Below are 20,773 nucleotides of genomic sequence, written 5' to 3'. Positions count from 1 at the left end.
AGAGAATTCCACCAGGTTGGGGCCAGGAATGAAAAGGTCATGGCCCTCATTAAGGACAGCCAGACTTCTCTAGGGCTAGGGATCACTAGTAAGTTACCATCAATAGAGCGTAATGCTCTTTCAGGGACATAGCAGAGAAGGGTTCCCATAAACACACCTGCCTAGGCCACTCAAAGCCTTAAAGGTTACAACCAAAACCTTAAATCTGACTCAGTACTCAACTGGAAGCCAGTGTAACTAGTGCAGCACAGACTGGATGTGTGCCGTGTGTCCAATTCATGGCCACTGACGCTAGTTTAGAGGGAAATGTAGACACTGAAAATTTCCATGAGGATCCAATCAGGCATGGAATGTGGTGGTACCAGGCAAAATAAAAAAAACATGCCTTTTCAAACACCAAAACAGCTCAGGGGCTTGTCCTGGCACTTTAAGAGGCACAGGAGATGGAACAAGATCACCTGGAGCAGCTGCAAAGCTGGGCCAACCAGGATTGAGCCCTGACAGCAATGTTTCCTCTAATATGTTGTTGGTGGCTTACAGGCTGGACCCATGACAACCATAACATGTACTTTGGCTCTAACCTGACCATTCTTAGGTTCCACCATGAATTGGAAAAGAAATACAAACATGAAATTGGAACACAAAGCTGAAGTCTCCTTTTTTCAGCAATTAACTCTACCTATAACAAATGCAGCAACAAATATCCATTTCCTTTGCCTAATATTTCCTTTTACTTACCATTTTGGGAATTACAACATGTCCACAGAAGCAATGGAACAATATATTTCAGCCAAATCATCCCAATATTTCAGGCAATTTCCAGATGTTCTGTAATGCAGTCTTCGTTTTCAGCTACTAACTGCTTTAAAGAGCAACACAGCCTAGTTTTTTCTCCTCTTCTGGTGCCAACCAGAACTTCAATGCCAGTTGTTCACTGCAACGTTTGAGATATATCTTCTTTGATTGGTGAAAAGCTTCTCAGGAGGAGGAAATAAGGCAAACACAGATTTCTCAATCCAAATAATACTGTTACATAAAGGTCATTGGACTTTACAATGCTGACAGCAGAATGTGTAAAATGAAAACAAATTATCTATTTCCTTATCCTTTCTTTAGAAAAATGAAAGCATTTTCAATTAATTTGACTTGAACTATGGCCAAATTACCACCACCACCTTAGCTATGGCATGTTGCTGTGACACACACAGTGTCGTTTCCCCTCACTATGCGTAAAACTAAAGTGCGATGAAACAAAATGAACCTCTTTTGATTAAAGGATTGTAAGTGAACATGGAAAATAGAAAATCTATGAAGAATAAAACAAAGGATTGTATCAATGATTCCATTGTGTTTTGGGTACCTTGTGGTTCAGCACTAGACTTAAATAGTTAATTCTATGCATTCTCATCATCTGGCAAATGATTATGTGAAACCTAGACTTGCTACCACACAGTGGAGAGCCATAGTCAGTGTTTTTCTCCTAGTTGAGAGCAGTAGAATGGTGCACATAATTGTAAAGACATGCAGTATTGTATAGGGGCTGGAATCAAGGGTGTCAGCAGGGGGGAACAAGAGAAGGTGCTTGCCCATAACAATTTTGGTAATTGTTGATTTATATTTAAATCCATACATACACACCAACCGCACAGAAAGAAGCGCTGATAAAGTGATCTTTGAGATCACTCTTGGTAAGAGCAGGGCTTTTTTGGTAGAAAAAGCCCAGCAGGAACTCATTTACATATGAGGCCACACCCCCTGAATCCAAGCCAGCCAGAACTGTGTTTCTGCTCAAAAAAAGTCCTGGGTAAGAGAATAGTAGGCTCCAGCTTTGAGACCTGGACTCTCTGCACTTAGTCCTGAACAAATTATGCTGCTATTCTGCAAATTTCACAAGATACAGACACCCTGTACATACAATGATAATTTAAACTGGGACCGGTATATATTTGCATGAACAAAACCTACTACATTGTTGCTTCAGCATCTCTTGCTTACAAAAGCCCTGAAAACCCTGAGTGAATTTCTCCTCTTAGCTTGGACCCTGTTAACACCCTCTTTCCTCAAGCAGAGATTGAGAGGCAGATACTCTTGTGGAATATCTGCTATGAGAATTTGGTGATTGCTGTTTTAGGGACAGAGCAATTCTTTCAAGGTTTCACTTTTTGTTTGGCTTGTCAGTTGTGCCAAACAGAAATAAAACAGGGTTGCACTTACCTGTAATTGTTCTTCATTGAGTGGTCTTCGGTACAGGCAGGGCCAGCATGTCCAAGTAGGCCAGGTAGGTGCTTGCCTAGGACATCACCTAGCCATGGGGGCAGGCCCAGCCGCTTTTGCCTTCCCCAGCACTGTGTTTCTGAAGCTCAGACCTGGGGAAGGTGAGAGTGGTGGGGTGGCACACAGTGCACTCGGAGGCACTTGGGGCTTCCCTTGCCATGCCACCCTCACCCTGCAGGGGCAGGGGAGCCCCAGGGGCTTAGGGTGCCAGAAACCCTGGCATCAGGCCTGTGTGCAGGCAAAAATTGCAAATGGGTGTGTGCAGGCACAAATTGCAAATGGGTGTGTGAAGGCCAGTTGTTGAAAAGATTTTCCGAGCTTTATAGTAGGCTAGGAGTGCCCTTCCTCCATCTGGCACTTTCCCACCAAAATGATCAGATGAACAGATAGAAGGACAGTTGTCCTCTCCATGCCACTATCAGAGAGCCCAAGAAACTAAGATTCTAGAGAGTTCACAGTGGGACAGGAGGGAGGGGGTGTGCCTGTAAAGAAGACTTCTTGATGAACAGTTACAGGTAAGTACAACCCTATTTTCATCATCATGGCTTCTGTGCAGTCCCACACTGGTTGAGTGAAAGAGATGGGTATGAAGCTTTCAAAGGGAGACACCATGGAGGACCACCTTTCCAACAGTTGTTTAGCATCCCATATTGACCTTCACCGAGAACTGTCTTATAAAGGAGTAGGAGCTCTGTGCAAATGTCCAAACCAAGGTACATGCAGAAACATGGCAAAGAAAAACATAATTCTTTTGAAATCAGCCATGATATGTAAAGTGGTATTGAACAGCCATGCATGCAAGACAGAGTGTGATAGCCTCTACTAGACCACAAGGATGGGTTGTATGGGGATGCTACCAGTCCTTCTGCTAGCCTGAAAGACCAATATAAAATGATGTTAGGTCCCTAGTAGAACAAAACCCAAGAACAGTCACATTCAAGGAATGTAAGGAGTGCACAGATGGTTGGCATCAGAAACAAGTATGAGGATAGCATTGGGCAACATGAAGACTGAGAGATAACTCGTTGGTAAGGGATCCTAGCCAGGGCATCAGACATCCTCAGCTTGTGAAACTTCATGAATGGAGGGGGCATAGATTAGAACCCACAATGTCCTCATTCCCCAGTTGGAAGTGCTGCATACTGGAAAATCCTATTCTATCTGAAGCACCAGGAAAGTACAAAAAAACTAAATAAAGGGCTATGCCTCTGTTTTGTAACATCTTTAGAAATCCAATAAGGAAGGGGAAAATTAAGAGAGTCTGAGTCTCAACCCATGGCCAAAACTTAATCAACAGAACATGAAGCAAGGTCCAAACCCTGCTACATTCTCAATAGAGACTCTTTTCCACTTAGAGGTGCAAGATCTGGTAGCAAAGGCGTGGTGCTTGCCATTCCGAAAAATTGGAGGTTACTGCTTCAGTGCAGGAAATGAGCTGATCAAGCCTCTGATGTTACCAGCAAGTGTGAGAATAAGCAGCATAATAATGAAAGCAGTGAAGCAGGCGTGATGTAGCCAAAGAAAGGATAGTGAGGATGCACCATAAATGAACAATATGCAACTTGCAGAGAAATGTGTGCAGCAAAACAGCCAGAGGGAAAAACATAAAAACAGATTACCTTGCCAAGGGATTAGAAAGGCATTCTCTCAGTAACAGGGGTCCCTACCAGGAAAGGAACAAAAAAATGACAGGGCCTAGAATATCCCATTGTGGGGCAAGGCCAAATAGCCCAGGTCTCCAATCAGACTATTAGTGAGCTGGTCTCAATGAAAACATACTACAATGCATTCCATGACTGGGTGCTATCACGCACACTAAATAATGCACTTTCAATCCACTTCAAATGCACTTTCCAACTGAATTCTGCCAGTTCACACAGTAAAATCCAGCTGTAAAGTGCATTGAAAGTGGACTGAAAATGCATTGTTTACAGTGTGCGATCATAGCCTATGTGGAGTGTTTGCACCAAAGTATGTCTAGTGCTCTAGGCGAAAGTAGCAGTGTGACAAACTAATTTTGCTAAATATAAGGAGCCTCTGGAAACACATGCCCACAGCTGGGTCTCCACACTATAAGTAAAGAGGCATGTGAGATGGCACTCACTTCCAGAGGCTCAAAGTCAAAAGAAATACTCTGAGAAGAGTGCAGCACTGAGACCACCAGAATGATGCATATTAGCTTTTTTTCAGAAGGAAAGAAAAAGAAATCTAGGCATCCCCTGAAGGGTAAGATAGACACCAAAAATACAAATCCCGTTATGTTGCAACATACAAGTGTGTAAAAATATCAGAAAATGCAGCTGTGGAAACAAGAAAACACCCTAAGAATCTTAGTAGAATAAGGACTAACTAAAGACCAAGAAAGGCAAAGGAAAAATCAGTCAGTAAGACTGCTTGCCATTCCATACTTTTGTCTGGTGAAGTGTGCTTCTAGCACATGAAAGCTTACATTCTGAATAAAACTTTGTTGGTCTTAAAGATGCAACTTGACTCTTGCTTTGTTCTACTGCTTCAGACCAACACGGTTGCCACCTGGATCTATTTTTAAAAAGGGTTGTCCTGGAAAGAATCATCAACAGAGCATGGACACAAACATGCACATAGAAACAATGTGTGCACAACCCTGAGACATCACTTTATTTGAAGGAAAGGAAGCAGAGGTGACATCATCCCACAATGGAAAGGCCCATTGATCCCCCTGCCTGCAGAAGGGTAGGACCTTAGACACACAGTCAAAGCCTTTGAGAAGAGCCAGTGAATCTAAGAGTCTGTCACACCACACCTTGCCAGGAAGGGGGAAGGTGCCTTTATTCAGGCTGGCATGTAGCCAAAGCATTTGAAAAAGAGCTCTTGAGTCCAGTTGTATCAAATCATGCTTTCAGGGGAAATTGGTGTCAGAAAGAGCAGGCAGCTCTGTTGTGTGAACCCCTAGGCAGGTTAACAGCACCATTCTAAAGCAACAGTTGGCCAAGTCCTGAAGAGGCCCCTTTTGAGTCATAATGACACAGTGGAAGTCCAGAAACATGTCTTAAAATGTAGTTTAGTCTTCACTAGAATGGGTATTGATAACAAAAAAAAAAACTTTTGTGAGAAAGAAGTCTCCTCAGCTTCAAGAATGGGGGGGAGAGGTGAGGAAAAAACAGAACAGCAATGGAGATCCACTGTTGATGGTGGCAAAACGAGAAGAGGATCATGTGATCGTTCTGGTGTGAAAGCACTTCCTAGCCTACTAGAAAGCCTTGGAAATCTTTTCCACAGCTACCCTACACACATGCAGTCTTGTAGGTTTTCTTCCTGGTTTACCTTGACCATGCCCCCTATCAGTGCTATAGAAAATTCTGCTGAGAAGATAGAGATAAAGCAGCAACACAAACAAAGGCATTTTCCCCAGCTGCCCAAACCCCCTTAATCCTCCCCACCACCTCATCCCCTGCTGGGTTCTGTCTCAACAGATTAAATCCATTTGGTTGGGAAAGTTGCTGGCATTAACACACTTGCTAAGGAAAAAAAACCCTGGTTCTGCAAACCCCCTCCACTACACCTCTGCAAAACAGTACACTCTTACAGAGACCTTTTTGCTTGTCCAAGACAGGGAGGAACTCTTCCCAAAGGAAAAGTGGTACAGTAGGTGCAGTAATTTAATGCAAGCAAAAACTGTCTCCATCAGGCAACAGTGGCTTCTTCACACTCAGCTCTTCAGCAGACAGCCCTAGTAGCACAGTGCTCTAATATGCTAGGTCCCCAACCCTCATTCCTGCTTTTTCTGTAGCATCCTTTGTCTTTTATTTCCAAATTATTATATGTGCATATAGCGTTGTGAAGCTTAAGAAATTCCATTTTCTTTTTCATGAACTCTATGGGAGGCATCTCATTCTTGTCTTGAGTTTGGTGTTGAGTCTGAGACACCTCATTTTTGTATTGAGTTTGGTGTTGAATCTCTGCCTGCTATCTGTCCCTTTCCATTTGTGATGGATTTCCCCAGTAATCAGAGTGCTCTTGCATTTGGAATCAGGAAGGAGGCTATCCCAGTTGCCTGCATCTTAGCTACAGAGCAAGACAGAGGGATATACTGAAAACATGGTAGGAAAAATTCAGGGGGAAAATGTTTTTTTCCTGAAGCCTTTTTTGGTTTTTTTCTGAAAAATTGAAAAAAATAAAATAAAATAAATTGATTATGGAACATTTTATTTTAACATGATGAATAAAATATTTTAAGACAAGATGTTCAAATATTTTCCAAATCATTTCTTAAAAAATGTGTGGTATCAGATTATTCTAATTTCTGTGCACTAAGGACAAGCAAGTCCTAGGTCATGTCCATTCACTGAAACTTAGTCCTACACTCCCTTCTATACACTTCCTCCCCTCAATTCTTTTTATGAGAATGCATTTTTAATTTTTACTTAATACTGTGGAGAGGAAATGTGATTGTTACTTCTGGATTTTTAAAAAAAATTGTGGAGGGTTTTTTGTCTGTTCCACATAAACTAGTAAACAGTTCAGGAGATTGTTGCTCCATTTGTTATAAGTACAAATAAATATTATTTTAAAAGTAAATTCTGTTTGTAATAATTGTTTGGATACACTATATTTTTAATATGCTAATTGTGATAATTGTATGCCAAGTAAAATTGTCCATAGTCATATTTTATGTTCCTAAAGTAACAGAATGTCTTTCAATCTGGAAAAGAAAAAAGAAGTGGTAATGTAGCATTTTTTTCAATTTTCCCCAAAAATTTCATTTTTTTCTGGGGAAAAAACGGGGGTTTTTTTCTGCGCTTCAAAATTTCTGGAAATTTTACATCTCTAATCATATTACACTCCCCAGAATTCCTGGTACTTTTTTTCTTTTGGTCAATATTACTTGTGGTCAAGATGATACACAAAGGAAACATGTTCATCATTGGTGTGACAGGTTTTTTAAAATTACATATGACTATGGATGCTTGAACACTCATCAGTTCAGCTGATATTTTTCTCAGTGCAGCATGCAAGTTGGCAATCTATCATGGAAATTAAAAAATAGACACTAATTTTGAATACTTTTAAAAAAAAGTTTTACCTTTGAAGTTCAAGTCCATGTTATTGAGGTTCATTTAATACACAACACAGCAGCTTACTAGAGTTGTAGATCCTGCTTGTGTCATGTAATTACCTGATCTAACCATCCATAAACATGGCAGAGAATTGATTTAACCTACTACACAGATACAAAAGTACCCTCAAAGAAGAAAGAAACTAATTTTACTAGGAATATATACAAACCAGACAAATGCAGTTTGTGGTGGCCTAACCACAAACCAAACCACAATTAGAATCAAACTGGTAACGGCACGGTGCTAACAGACGTGTTTGTAGGAGCTCCGGCTCTGCAGCGTCTGTGCTGGTCTTTTTTGGGGGGTTCTTCAGTTGGTAAGAACTCGGTGGTGCCTCTGTTGGAGGGGCACTCGTGCGGAGGAGTGCTGGGTGCTCTGTGCCGGTTTTTCTGAGCATAGAGCCCATTCAACATATTACTTCAAGCCCGGATAGACCAGACGCCTTAATGGCGAATTAGCTGTGACCACCGGAGAAGGGGAGTAGGCGAAGCGGCATTTGGAGGACAGAATAAATGGTGAAGAAGGGGGGGGGAAGTATATCTGACCCTAAACTGGAGATATAAACGAAGGAAAGAACTTACTAAGTGCGTTGTTTTGCCCCTACTTTCAAGTGGAATCCGACGCTGGGGGGAAAGAGACCTGGTTTGGCGAATGCACAAAGGTAGAAAGCGGAGGAGTGGTGGAGGACTACCTTGGCAGCAACGGCAGAGGTTGGGAGTCGTAGACTGGCTATGATTGTAAAAGTTTGTGAAGAGCACTGAGGCAGAGGAGGTGAAGAAGGGGGGAAAAGAGGAAAGAAGCAGGAGATTTCTGACGATTTAAAGGGAGCCTTCACGAACCTCTTTTCCTCTCCCTTTTCCCATATGCTTGTGCATGGCGATTTTCTTAAAGAGACAGGGAGCTAAATAAAGGCTCAACAGTGGTTATAATATACAGGGTGGAAATAAAGTCACTGGACCTTTGAAATGAGTTGAATCTGAAGATGGGAGACTTTTGATGTTAGTATAGAGTTTCCAGGAACGCAAGGGCGGAGGTGAGGTGGAGAGGCTGGAATTCCGTTGGCAGAGATGTGGAAGAACAGGAATGGATTTACTGAACTGGCTTTTTGAACTGGTAGCAGAAGAGAGGAGCAGAGACTGAGATTAAGAAGAGGAAGAGGAAGAAAAAGGAGAAGAAGAAGAGGAAGACAGAAGGATAAGCGGTTGGGAAACATTAAGGATTCAAAAGAGACAGTTAACAAATAATTAATGGATTGAATAATTAACTATTGTTAATTTGATTACTGCTGATTTTCTGTATGATTTTCTATATGTAATGAGTTAATGTGAATGTTCAGGTGAAGGGTGTTTGGTGGTAAAGAATAGTAATTTAAGGATATAAAAACCAACTGGTATGTGAGAGTGTTAAAGGAAGGTGATGTATGAATTTTGAGTGAAGTAAGGCGAAGTAGTAGTATATGAATTGGAATTGGGGTGTCAGTAAGACCTTGGATAATAGAAAAATGAGTATGACATACAAGTAAGACAAAATAGATAGGTTAGTCCCACTATTGGCAACTTTAAAACTGATGGAGATAATGTCCTCACAGGAAGTTATAGAGGAAGTGCAGAATTCTATGCAATTGTATTTTATGAATGCATTGAGTCAGGTGCAGGCAAATCTGACAGAACAATTAGATGGAGTAAATAAGAAATTAGATGGCCTGCAAAAGCAATTGACGGAAGTAAAGGAAGAGATTCATGGCTTGACACAATCTGCAAAATATGTGGAAGGAAAGTTGGAAGTAGTGAATGAAAAGTCTGAGGAGATTGAAAAAGTTCAAAAATACGAAGGGGACAGATTAGTGAGAATAGAAACGGTGCAGGTAGAGCATATTTCAGGAATGCAGAATATTCCAGAGGATAGGTATCACCATATAAAGGAGGTGATAGTAGAGATCTTGACACCAGTTCTTGGTATGAAGAAAAAGGAATTGGAGAAAGATATAGAAAATGGCTATAGAGCTTGCCTTATTTTTTTCAAGGAACACCGCCTGCTGAGAGAGGTTTATATAAGGTGTATTAGGAGGAAAATGAAGGAATTGGTCTGCCAGACGATGAGAGACAAATCATTAAAGTTATATCGTTGGCATATTACACCAATAAAACTGAAGAAAGTGTATTCCAAAATTGTTGGTTGCTTTGTTGCAGGGAAACAAATTGATACCATGCAATTCACAAACAAAGTAAGATGATTTGAAATGCCAATGTTTTTTTTTCTTCTTTTTTGGACCACAGTGTAGAAGAAAGAAAGTTTTCTTTTTTGTTAGTTCTAGACTTAGCTGAGGTAGATACTCTGATGGAGATACTAAGAGAAGAAATTAACAATTAGATAGAAGGAAAACGGAACTTATTGTATTAAAGTGTATTCCAAACTTGCTGGGGTTTTTTGTTGTTGTTGTTGCAGGGAATTAAATTGATACTGTGTAATTTATAAATAAAGTAAGATGACTTGAAATGCCAAATGTTCTTTTGGATCACAGTGTAGAAGAAAGAAAGTATTTTTGGTTGGTTCTAGACTGAGCTGAGGTAGATACTCTGATGGAGATATTAAGAGAAGAAATTAACAAATAGACAAACAGAAGGGAAATGGAACTTATTGTATGAATGGTTATGGGGGAAAGATAATAAGAATATAGTGTAAAAAGGGGTTAACTGTAGTATGTATGATTTGGTTTAGGTTAGAACAAAGGATTTGTATTCTAATGATATAAGTATATAATGCATCCCGCTGTCTACATCCCTAAGTTTATGTTTTGTGTATATATATATATATTGTTATTGTTGTTGTTAAATGTAATAAAAAGTTAAAAACTCAAAAAAAAAAAAGAATCAAACTGGGAGATTCATTCATGAAGTTTGTGGTTCATGGCTTTACAAACCACAGTCCCTTTCAATGGGGCTTGCAGAAAGCCCCCTCCCCGCGAAGCTGAGCTGCTTGGCTATTTTTGCAGGGAACAGAAAGTTGGCGTTTAGGGGACTCAGAGACCCTTTAAACCACTGCTTGCTGCTCTATCCACGAACCATCAGAAACTGCTTTTATACTTTGTGGAAGTTTTTGATGGTAGACCCGTCATGAACTTCAGTTTGTGAACCACAAACAGGGCAAAATTTGTGATGAATTTTGTTTTGTGGTTCGGTCCATGCCCATCCCTAAACTTCACCACCACAACTGCAATGATGTTCAACAGCTAGTAAACTCATATGATGAGGAGGCAAAGAAATCTGCGGCTTAGCTCATGAGTGATCACAACAATTGAACGCAAATTATGTTCAAGACATATCTACATATGAACTGAATCCAAATCTTAATTGGGGAGGGGGGGAGTGCATGCATGGAACTAGCATATAATTCTGGTGTGAATGTGTGCTCAAAACTCTTCTCCTAAAAATACAATAAATCCAAATAAAAGCAATAAATAAGATAATAAAATCAATTGTTAACTTCATAACAAACTGCTTGGAGATTAAAACAATTTGCCAGCTCCCTGGTTTATAATGTTAGCCAAAGCTTGCATGAAACAAGGCAGCCTTACAAGCCCTATGGAATGCTGAAAGATCCTGCAGGGAGCAAATTCTAGAGAGAAGGGGCAATCACTAAAATTGCCCTTACTCTGGTGTTTGACAAATAGGCAATTATTAGGCCAGACACCAGTAGACGGTCCTGTGATAATGATCTAAGGAGGCAAGAGGGGTCATAACAGACAGAGGTGAATCCACAGGTAGGGCAGTCCCAGACTGCTTAGCCCAGAACCGTAACTTTGAATTTGTACCAGAAGCTGGCTGGAAAGTAGTACAGTTGACAAAATGCTGATGTCATATGTGCCAACCAAGGGGACCCAGTCAGTGTCTCCAAAGATTCTATGCAGAGCATATTGCAGTATCAGAGCTCTAAAACTTAAATGGGCATCATAAATTCCTTACAGAGTTTTATTTAATTTTTCAGTGAATTCTCACAACTTTATTTTAAGTTGCTTAACATATGCTGCTTAAAATTAGAAGAAATGCTTTTGAATGCAAAAAGCTATAACATACATGTAATGTAAACAATGCAAAGGAAAAAAAATTTAAAAAGAAAAGAAAAAGAGATGCATATAAGGGCCTGCACATATGTGCATTGTTTAATCTTCAAGGTGCTGGGGAAGTTTATCTATTGAAGTCATCTTTCCAGGATGCAGCTGCAGTGGTAAAAAGCAAATATGGCATAAATTAAACTATATTGTAAACATGTAGCACTGGTATAAAATGAAGCTTGCTTCTGAAAACAGAACAAAGACAATCTCTGCAGAAATTCTAAAAAACAAAACAAATTCAGTTCTGATCATGCATTCACTTGTGGTGGGCAAAAGTCCAGTATATTGCTGTACTGACAATCAGCCTTGACAGGCAAACAGCAATGTTTCTCACAGGCACTGCAAATTCTAGATTTTTCTAAAATCACAAATGAGACAATAAACTCCAGGTTTAAAAAAAGATGCACAAAAGGGAGAACTGAATTACACTTTTTCTTTCCCCTTGGATGTTTCCATTGTGCTCTCCCCCGCCCCCATTGGTGTATATGTGTGTGTGTGTGTGTGTACACACACACACACACTATTGCACAGGGATGTTGGACTAAGGATAGGTTCCAATCCTTCTTCAAAGGGCAGATACCTGCAGATTTTATATGAACCCCTTCTAACCATTAAACTATGGAAACAAGACTGAGAGAGCTCAAAAGGAAAGGCTACCAGCACTACTGTCTGAAAACCTCCTTAATTCATATGTAAAAGGCATAAAAAGAATGAATTATTCCATTTCTGACTGGAGACAGATGCATCATTGCCAAGGGAACTGCAGACAAGTATTGTCTAAAATGGCTGTGTGTAGCCTTCAAAAGGGTTCAGAAGAAGCAATGGTTGCTATTGGTATCTGATGGCCATTCATTCATTATTCATTATTATATCACTTTTTCAGCCATCTGTCCGTTATCCTATTGGATACTATAAAATTCAGCTTTTCTGTCTACATGAATGAACACAAGGCTGGATGGAGAGATAAGTTGCCACACACTTACAATGACACAGCCAGATGTTCTACATTCCCGCTGACATTTTTGATGGGCATGGCTACCAGCCATTTGATCCAGAACTCAGCAAAACTGTAGCTCAAGAACTCGTTTTCCATGTTGTAAATTAACACAAAGCTTGCCCTTACCACTTGGTACTTACATCTTGTTCCAGAAACAAGATTTCACAGGCACCATCACCTTTGCTTTTAGGAAACAATATTTTTCAGATGTTCCAATAACAAAATGATTGAGAACATGTGCAGAGTGTCTTTATGAAGCACTCTATGCACTAATGAAGCACTTGCATGCATGTTTAATCATCAATAAATCCTACTATGTTCAACAGGATTCACTCTCAGGCAAGTCTATAGGATTGCAGACTTAAAGAGGCTTGGCTTTCTTTGGATAAGAAAGTTTATATAGGGCATGAGAGGTAAAATTCCAGCTTTCTCACAAGTGAGTTACTGAACCTACCATCACTATTCCCCTTCTTCTTCAACTTCAGAATCAGAGGAAATGCTTAGGACAATATTTTCCTCCTCATGTTAAGAGGGGAGCTTTTTTCGTCATTCTACACCAGCAAGATTTCACAGTGAGACACATTTAATAGATCTTCGATTATGATAAGAGACCTCCCTGCAATGACCATTTCTTGCCAGAACCTCAAATGCCACCAGGAGAAAAATGGCAGGAATATGGCATTGTGATATTGTGAGGATTGTCTAGGTCATCGGTGGCCAAACTTGCTTAACATAAGAGCCACATGGAGTAAACATTAAATGTTTGAGAGCCACAAGTCACAAAGGAAGGCAGGCATAAGGTTGTTAGCCTTCAGCTTTGGAGGACAGACTCTATGGCATCTAGGTAGGGTTCCCAGCCTCCAGGATATTTCCTGCTTTTACAACTGAACTCCAGCTGGCAGAGATCAGTTCCCCTGGAGAAAATGGCTACTTTGAAGGGTGGACTCTGTGACATTGTACCATGCTGAAGCCCCTCCCCTCCCCAAACCCTGCCCTCTCCCAGCTCTACCCCCAAAGTCTCCCAAGTATTTTCCAACACAGACCTGGCAACTCTAGGAAGGCAGGCAGGAAAATAGATGAGATGAGAGAGGGAGAGGTGGAAAGAAAGCAGCTTTAAAATGCATTCTCCAAGCCACTGGCTGGCTTGGCTTGGATAAGTAATTTAAAGAGACAAATGCCTTCTCCAAGCTGGCCAATGGGGCAACAGGGGCTTTGAGAGCCACACAATATGTGTGAAAGAGCCACATGTGGCTCCCAAGAACACATTTGGCCACCCTTGGTCTAGGATTTGTCCAAAAGTCTATGGTTTTAGCTGAAAGTGATGTTGTTTGCCAGCATGATACCAGTGGGTCTGTCCCTACCCCCCTAAATCCTCCTGAAGTGCTAGACTGTTGCCTGGCAACTTTACACACTTGAGTAAATCATCCTCTCCTTGCTTTCTCCTCTGGCTGCCTCCTCATTGGGAATTTGGTAACCATCAAATTTGTCTCTGATCAGCTCCCCTCCCTATTCCCTTGGAAGAAGAAAGATGATAGGTCTGATTCTTATGAATTCTTATCAAACTGTTAACCAAACAGGGGCTCAGAGAGTGCTTCATCTGCCCAATAAACTGAAGTATGCTCTAGATGTGTCTGATCTGAAGTGGCAAAAAGTCCCTGCCTTTGTCAAGGGCAACTTGCTTGCTTGCAGTGCTCAGTTCAACAAAGACAAGACAGAGGCTGACTAAGCTAACAGCCTGCCAGTCACTGTCTGGTAAGGACAGTAGGGAATCAGGCAGGAGGGGCCTGGGGGTCTGAGTTGATGGTGGTTTCCTTAAAGCAGAACCAAAGACGTTGCATCCAGCTTCTCAAATACATCCCTGAGATCATAAGTTATACATGGAGCTTACCTATGAGAACACAACTTGGAATGGGTGACCAGCCATTTTTTGTACATTTGGCTCTTCCTTCCTGCTGTTCAGGATGATATCCTGCATCACATTCAAATGACATATCATCACCCTCTATGAATGCATTCTTAGAGGCATAAGTCACATGACCATGTGGCAAATATCTAGGAGGAATGCAGCGTTCTAAAAACAAAATAAAGTTCATTAATTCATAGCATCACCACAAGTGACTTACCAGTATTGAACACACACAAACACAGTTCAATTAAGATGGATAGAGCAAAATACAATCCCACAATCCAGCATAGACAATCCATATACAAATTGTCCCTTGCAAAACTGGGCCTTCACACTGAAAACAAACATCTTTCATCCAACTCCTAGAGGTGCACTATTAGACAGATAGCTAATTCTGTCAGCTTTGACTTTGTTGATCTGATCACCTTTTAATTGTTAAGAGGATGGAATCCAGGCACCCTCTCCCCCAATGTCTGATCAGTGTCAATAGAACTAACAATCTTTTGGGGAGATCCTGACAATCAGCAGTAGGCAAACAACCAAGTTGTTGTTTTACCCCAAAATATAATATGAAGAAAATCATAAATACAACTGCCCCTTGGTGCACTCTTAAAGGAGGTGATAAAGCACAAGGTGATCCCAGCATGATCAACAAGCCCGGTCCACTACAGCCACAAGGTCAATCCACACAGTTTACAAAGGGCACGGCTATAAGCCACAGGCTATCCATAAAGAGCCAAAAGCCCTTTGGTTCTTTCCCTCCAGCTCTTGCCAAAGACAAATGCCTCTGACCAAGTCCAGGCTCCAAACACCTGCAAAAAAGGGAGAAGTAGGTGCTCACACTGGGTTTTACTCATCTGGCTCAGCTGTTCCTAGTTCCCACCCTTCATTCTGCTCAGATTATTTATAAAACCAAACAAAGTGAACGGATGCTTGGGAAATACATGAGCAAAGCCTACTGCTGTCCATATATTTTTCAAGCATCTCTTCACTTCCTTTAAAAACAGAAACAGAAAGGCTGAAGTTCTGTGGAGAGTGAATGCTGTGCCCCAAACAATGTTCTCTGCTTTCATGTATTCCCATAGAGCCATGGCATAAGTACAGTCTTGACAGCACATCACATGGAATGCTTGCAAATTCTGTTCCCAAGCAACATACTAAGGAAACAAACAGAGGAATGTTATACTGCTAATTAATGCGCCATTACTCCAGCATTTGCTTCTTATAAAGGGGTGAGGAAACAAGCACTTACTAAAGCATTGTGGTTCTGGATCCCAGCCAAGCTTGGTGCATGTAGCTCTATACCAGTGTTTTTTATTTTCTGGCAGAAAGCCACGATAACACCGGAAATCAATGGTTTGCCCCTCCTTTTTTGGAAAGTATTCCTCTCTGTAGTATATATTGGCCCAAGACAGTACTCCATTTTCTATATTGGGATAGATACACTGCTTTGCTTTTTCAGGGACAAGAGAGAAGATGTTAAGGCAAAAAATCAAAACATAAATATATATGTGTCACCTATCAGTTTTTTTCCTTAGGTTTGTTAAAGCCTTTTTTTTTCAATTTCTGAGCTTTTTGCAATGTTATCTTCTCCAGATCCCCAACACCTTTGTTTCTAAAGTTATCCTATTGATTTCCAAGTAGGAATTTTTAAGATTGCAACCTCAGGGATCAATCAGACATTAAGACCTTCACATGGAGACTATCAAAATCACTGTTGAGAAACATCTTTCATGGTGCCTGCAGTGCTCGGAGGCTGTTTTCCATAAGTGACTAGCAATAATGGAGATGCCATCATGACTGCATCAGTCGGTGTAGTATCTGTGCAACTAGATTACATCAAAAATGGTTTTGAAATGCATGGAGTCTTAAGTTTTCATTCAGCCCAGTAGAAAGAATATCATGGTTTGACTATATGTTTTACCTAACATTTTTTATTCAATGATTTCCCCGATCTGGGGTTACAGGTTAAAAAATAATAAATAGATCAGGTCTTGTTAATTTATGTACCTATGAATTGCGCAGAGTCTTGATAGGACATAATTCTTGGGCTACCCATATAAATGTATGACAACATAATTGTGCATTGTGTCTCCCTGTGCAGAACATAACAATATAGAAAGACCAACCTCACTTTCTACAGAAAAGATGATTCTGTGTGTGAGTTATTATCTCTCCTGTTTGCAGTACAGACAGGTTAATTTGCCTAAATTATGCATTGTACTTAATTTTTCCTAACTGCATAGTGGTAAGACACCATCAATGGCTGTATGCATTTAACTTGTGCCACTGATCCTGAATTAGCATATAGAAAGGCTAATGTAATATGAAAATATAACAGTATAGTGTATATCGATCCACTGATATTTTCCTGCCTGAGGTATTTATTTACTTCATTTATACATAGGCAGCCACACTTCTATCAGTGCTGATGATGTACTATCATGTGCTATTTCTTCCACTTTTGGAGTGTTATAACAAAGGCTGAACCAAATTTTTATTTTGCCATTTTAACCAATTTTGTTATACCTCTTGCTGGGTTTGCATTCACTTATATTTTAAAAATTTTATGGGGTTTCATTGAGATTCTTTGAGTTGAGTACTTTTTTTGTATCTTCTGTGTGTTTTATGCTGCTGAAATTTTCATTCATGGATTTTACTGAATTTTCTATTCCAATTGTGTGTTTTTTTAAAAAATTATACTGGAAACAATCTCAGGTGTTTTTAAACAGGAAAACTGATTTCACTGTTTATCATCCTCAAACCAAAATGGACCTCAGAACTATCTTTAGCTAGGAAAGTAGGTGCCATGTATAAAGAATCTTCAGGGGGGCCTATGAAGTGTTCACTCATCCTGTTGGTACCAGCTGATAATACTAATAACTTTCTGGTTCTTGACACCAGATTTTCTTTGGCTACATCATCATATACAACATAAATGTCCATCTATTTTTTTATATTTCTATCCTGCCCTTCCATCAGGCTCCTCAGCTATTGGGACATCTTTTACTCAAGATGATTTTGTTTTCCCCCCACACACATACAAAATGAAGTACTGATGAAATCTTGTAAAAGGAAAAGTATCAGGAAACTATCTGCATTTATAAAAGACTTTGACACCAAAAATAATTCAACAACATGAAAGCTACTTACGTACACATGTTGGAGATGGTACCCAGCCATATTTGGTGCATTCAGAAGTTGTACTGTGGTTTTCAGGTTCATATCCTGGGTTACAATATATTTGGATAATATTCTCAAATCTGTATTGACTCTGTACAGGACGGAAGCTGCCGTTGTCTACTTTGGGAGCAGTGCATATCACTTACAAGAACGGACAGAAAAGGAGTTGAGGTTAGCAACAGTGAAATGTATTGCTTGCCTATCAGTATTTACATTATGACCATATGGCTTGTCCAGTTATGAGATTTTTGAGAACATGAGTTCAAGTTTGAACAATCCACAGTGGTTGCAGTCCTCTTGACTATACTTAGGCCAAACTACAATGATGAGATTTTCCAGTGATTCCTTCTTTTATGAAAGGCTGGAAGGGTTGATTGGAACAGCGATACTGGGGGAGGAAGTCCTTAGCCATTTCCTCCCACATAGTTTTCTCAACCAAAACTTCTACTGAGAGTGATGTGTGAAATATAAGTGGTGGGAAAGATATATAAGTGGTGGGAAAGACATTATTTCTTACTTCCAATGAAAGACAAAGAGTAGCCAGGGAGCATAGCAATTCCCAGCTGAAAAACAACACAATGGAAGGTTAAGCAACCTTTCCCCTGCCTCTCAGCAGTACTTTTCTATGCATAAGAAGCTGCCTTAGATCAAGTCAGACATCTGGTGTGGGAGTTCTCCAGGCTGGGAACACTGGGGACATCTGGGGGCACTGGTGTGGGAGTTCTCCAGGCCCCAGAATGTCACATGCAGGGCTAAGTTGTAGTGTGGATGCTTCTCAGCAGCAGTGCAATCAGAGCCATCCCTGCCACTAGGCAAACTAGGCTATTGCCTAGGGCGCCGACCTTCTGGGGGTTCCAAATTGGGTTTCCCCCATGTGGCTCAGTGATGTTATCAGTGCCGGGGGTGCGGGGGGGGGGGCACCAGAAGTTAACCTTGCCTGGGGTGCCAGACCGTCTAGGGCCAGCCCTGAGTCCAATGTTGCTAACATGTCACTCCATTCTCATTCTAAAGCTTGAATTCTTCTAATTACTGTCAAAGAAACTTCAAAGTGAGGTAGTTGAAACGTTCCCATCAATCTTATTTCAGTCACCTATACAGTCACAATACACAACTGAGCTTGCCAGTCCCTGGTTGGGGCAGGGAATCTAAGTGGCAGAAGGAGACAAACAAAAAAGACCAGCAGTATTTCTTGCACAATTATATCATTTCAGAGGAAAACTCAGAAGTGACAGAGGGTAGCTCTAGGAATAACTGGAAACTTCTTGAAATTCCTACGGCTACTCTATGCCACTTCCAGGTTTTCTGGAAGGTTTCCTACATGGAAGAAGCTTCACTGTGAGGGGACATTAAAATATGCAACCCCTCTTCCCCCAAAAGCAGACTAAATACAGTTTAATATTTTACTAAGTTAACCATGTCATTCTGTGTTGTTTCAAACACTGCTGCCTTTATAGCTTGGGAAACGGTTCTGCTTGAAATGATTCTCCTAGTTAATACAATGAGCTTACCTAGGCAAGCTGGCACTTTTGTCCACTCTCCGTTGTCACAAAATGCTCTTTTACCTCCTTCCATTGTATAATATTGTTGGCATTTGAATTCTACCAGAGAGCCAGATGTGTACTCTTTCTGAGATAAATTTCTAATGTCCCCATTCTCAACAGTAGGTGGCTGTCTACAGTTTTTTCCACTTTCTAATAAGCAATAAGAATTATGACTTTGGCCATCTCATGGTAGCTTTGGTATTATACACAAACATTTCATGGTGGATATCACAACAAATACTAATATGATTAAATGTGTGAGATGCTCAAGGGCAGTGAGAAAAGAACTGCATATTATGCACAAAAGGGGTCTATTGCTAAAAGGGATCAATTCATATAAAATTCTTCTCCCAATCCCTACAATTTTTAGTGTACCTACTCATTTTGCTTCTCTGCCCATGCCAGCTAGTAATGTAAAATAGAAATAGGGATGTGCTAGACATGATGATATCACACCCTGGATAGAGGGAGCTGTATGTATTCTGTGAGTTTTTGTCACACTGGAATAGTCAAAACAACAAATGCATTTTAACATTTTTTTTAAAAAAAACCTTGCTATGTGTTATTATTATCACACAGGGCCTACAGAGGTAGAGTTTGGGGAGTGGAGGCAGTTCAGCAGGAACAAGTGCCATAGTCTAGCCCCCAAACAGATGGACAGATTTCACATTACTGCTTGTTCCAGGTGGAGAGCCCTTTTGCTCCCGGCACTTCTCTCAATTTTTGCACAAGCTGCCTCTGAGCTGCGAGTTGGTGCGCCACTTTCCCGCAGCAAGCAGAAACTGCTTGTAAGAGGATCTTGCTTGCTGCGGGAAAGCGGTGCACCAACTTGCAGTTCTGCAGCAGCTTGTGCGAAAATGGAGAGGTGCCAGGAGCAAAAGGGAACAAGCCTAGTTCGAAATTGGTCACAGTTTTATCTAATGGAACTAATCTCTGTAATTTGAAGATCAGTTGTAATGGTAGATCTCCAGGCCCCATCCTGAGGTTGGTAACCTTATGTCATAAATCTCTAGGACAAGAAGGACGCATAAGGCAGCCCTAAAAACCCTTTATGTGTTACTTTCTAAAATGGGGCTGTAATTGCAATATGGCCCTTGTATTGTTTCAGACAGAGAAACAGTAACTTCTTTGAGCATTAAAATTTAACTATCAAATCATATTTTATTAGGGTTGCCAAGTCCAATTCAAGAAATATCTGGGGACTTTGGGGGTGGAGCCAGGAGACTTTGGGGGTGGAGCCAGGAGCAAGGGTGTGGCAAGCATCATTGAACTCCAAAGGGAATTTTGGCCATCACATTTCAAGGGACTGCACATCTTTTAAATGCCTTCCTTCCATAGGAAATAATGAAGGATAGGGGCACCTTCTTTGGGGGCTCATAGAATTGGACCCCCTAGTCCAATCTTTATGAAACTTAGGGAGTATTTTGGGGAGAGCCACTGGATACTATGCTAAAAATTTGGTGCCTCTACCTCAAAAAACAGGGCCCCTAGAGCCCCAGATACCCGTGGATAAATTCTCCATTATTTTCTATGGGAATAAGTCTCCATAGGGAATCATGAGTACCCAGCAGACATTTCCCTCCCCTCCCCCCGCTTTCTGATGACCCTGAAGTGGGGGGAGGGCCTCCAAACCGGGGGATCCCCTGCCCCCACCTGGGGATTGGC

At 40.8% G+C, this 20,773-nt stretch overlaps 2 protein-coding genes across 2 annotated transcripts in view; both read right to left on the bottom strand.

Annotated features, from left to right (window-relative positions):
- The window catches only part of LOC132566875 (complement factor H-like), a 29,886-nt gene extending 28,911 nt beyond the window's left edge, over positions 1-975 (bottom strand). The window contains exon 1 of the mRNA XM_060232370.1: positions 739-975. Within this exon, the coding sequence (XP_060088353.1) occupies positions 739-799 (61 nt within the window). The 5' untranslated portion in view covers positions 800-975. The remainder of the gene's footprint in view (positions 1-738) is intronic.
- LOC132567367 (complement factor H-like) overlaps positions 1-20,773 on the bottom strand; it is a 121,086-nt gene that overhangs the window by 48,401 nt on the left and 51,912 nt on the right. Inside the window, exons 14-17 of the mRNA XM_060233041.1 lie at positions 19,076-19,258; positions 17,538-17,708; positions 15,637-15,837; positions 14,367-14,549 (exon numbers count right to left, since the gene is read on the bottom strand). Of these exons, the coding sequence (XP_060089024.1) occupies positions 14,367-14,549; positions 15,637-15,837; positions 17,538-17,708; positions 19,076-19,258 (738 nt within the window). The remainder of the gene's footprint in view (positions 1-14,366; positions 14,550-15,636; positions 15,838-17,537; positions 17,709-19,075; positions 19,259-20,773) is intronic.

The sequence above is a fragment of the Heteronotia binoei genome, chromosome 2 (assembly GCF_032191835.1).
Source record: "Heteronotia binoei isolate CCM8104 ecotype False Entrance Well chromosome 2, APGP_CSIRO_Hbin_v1, whole genome shotgun sequence".
NCBI lineage: Eukaryota > Metazoa > Chordata > Lepidosauria > Squamata > Gekkonidae > Heteronotia > Heteronotia binoei.
Note: the sequence above shows the minus strand (reverse complement) of the source record. Positions and strands in the feature narration are given on the sequence as shown.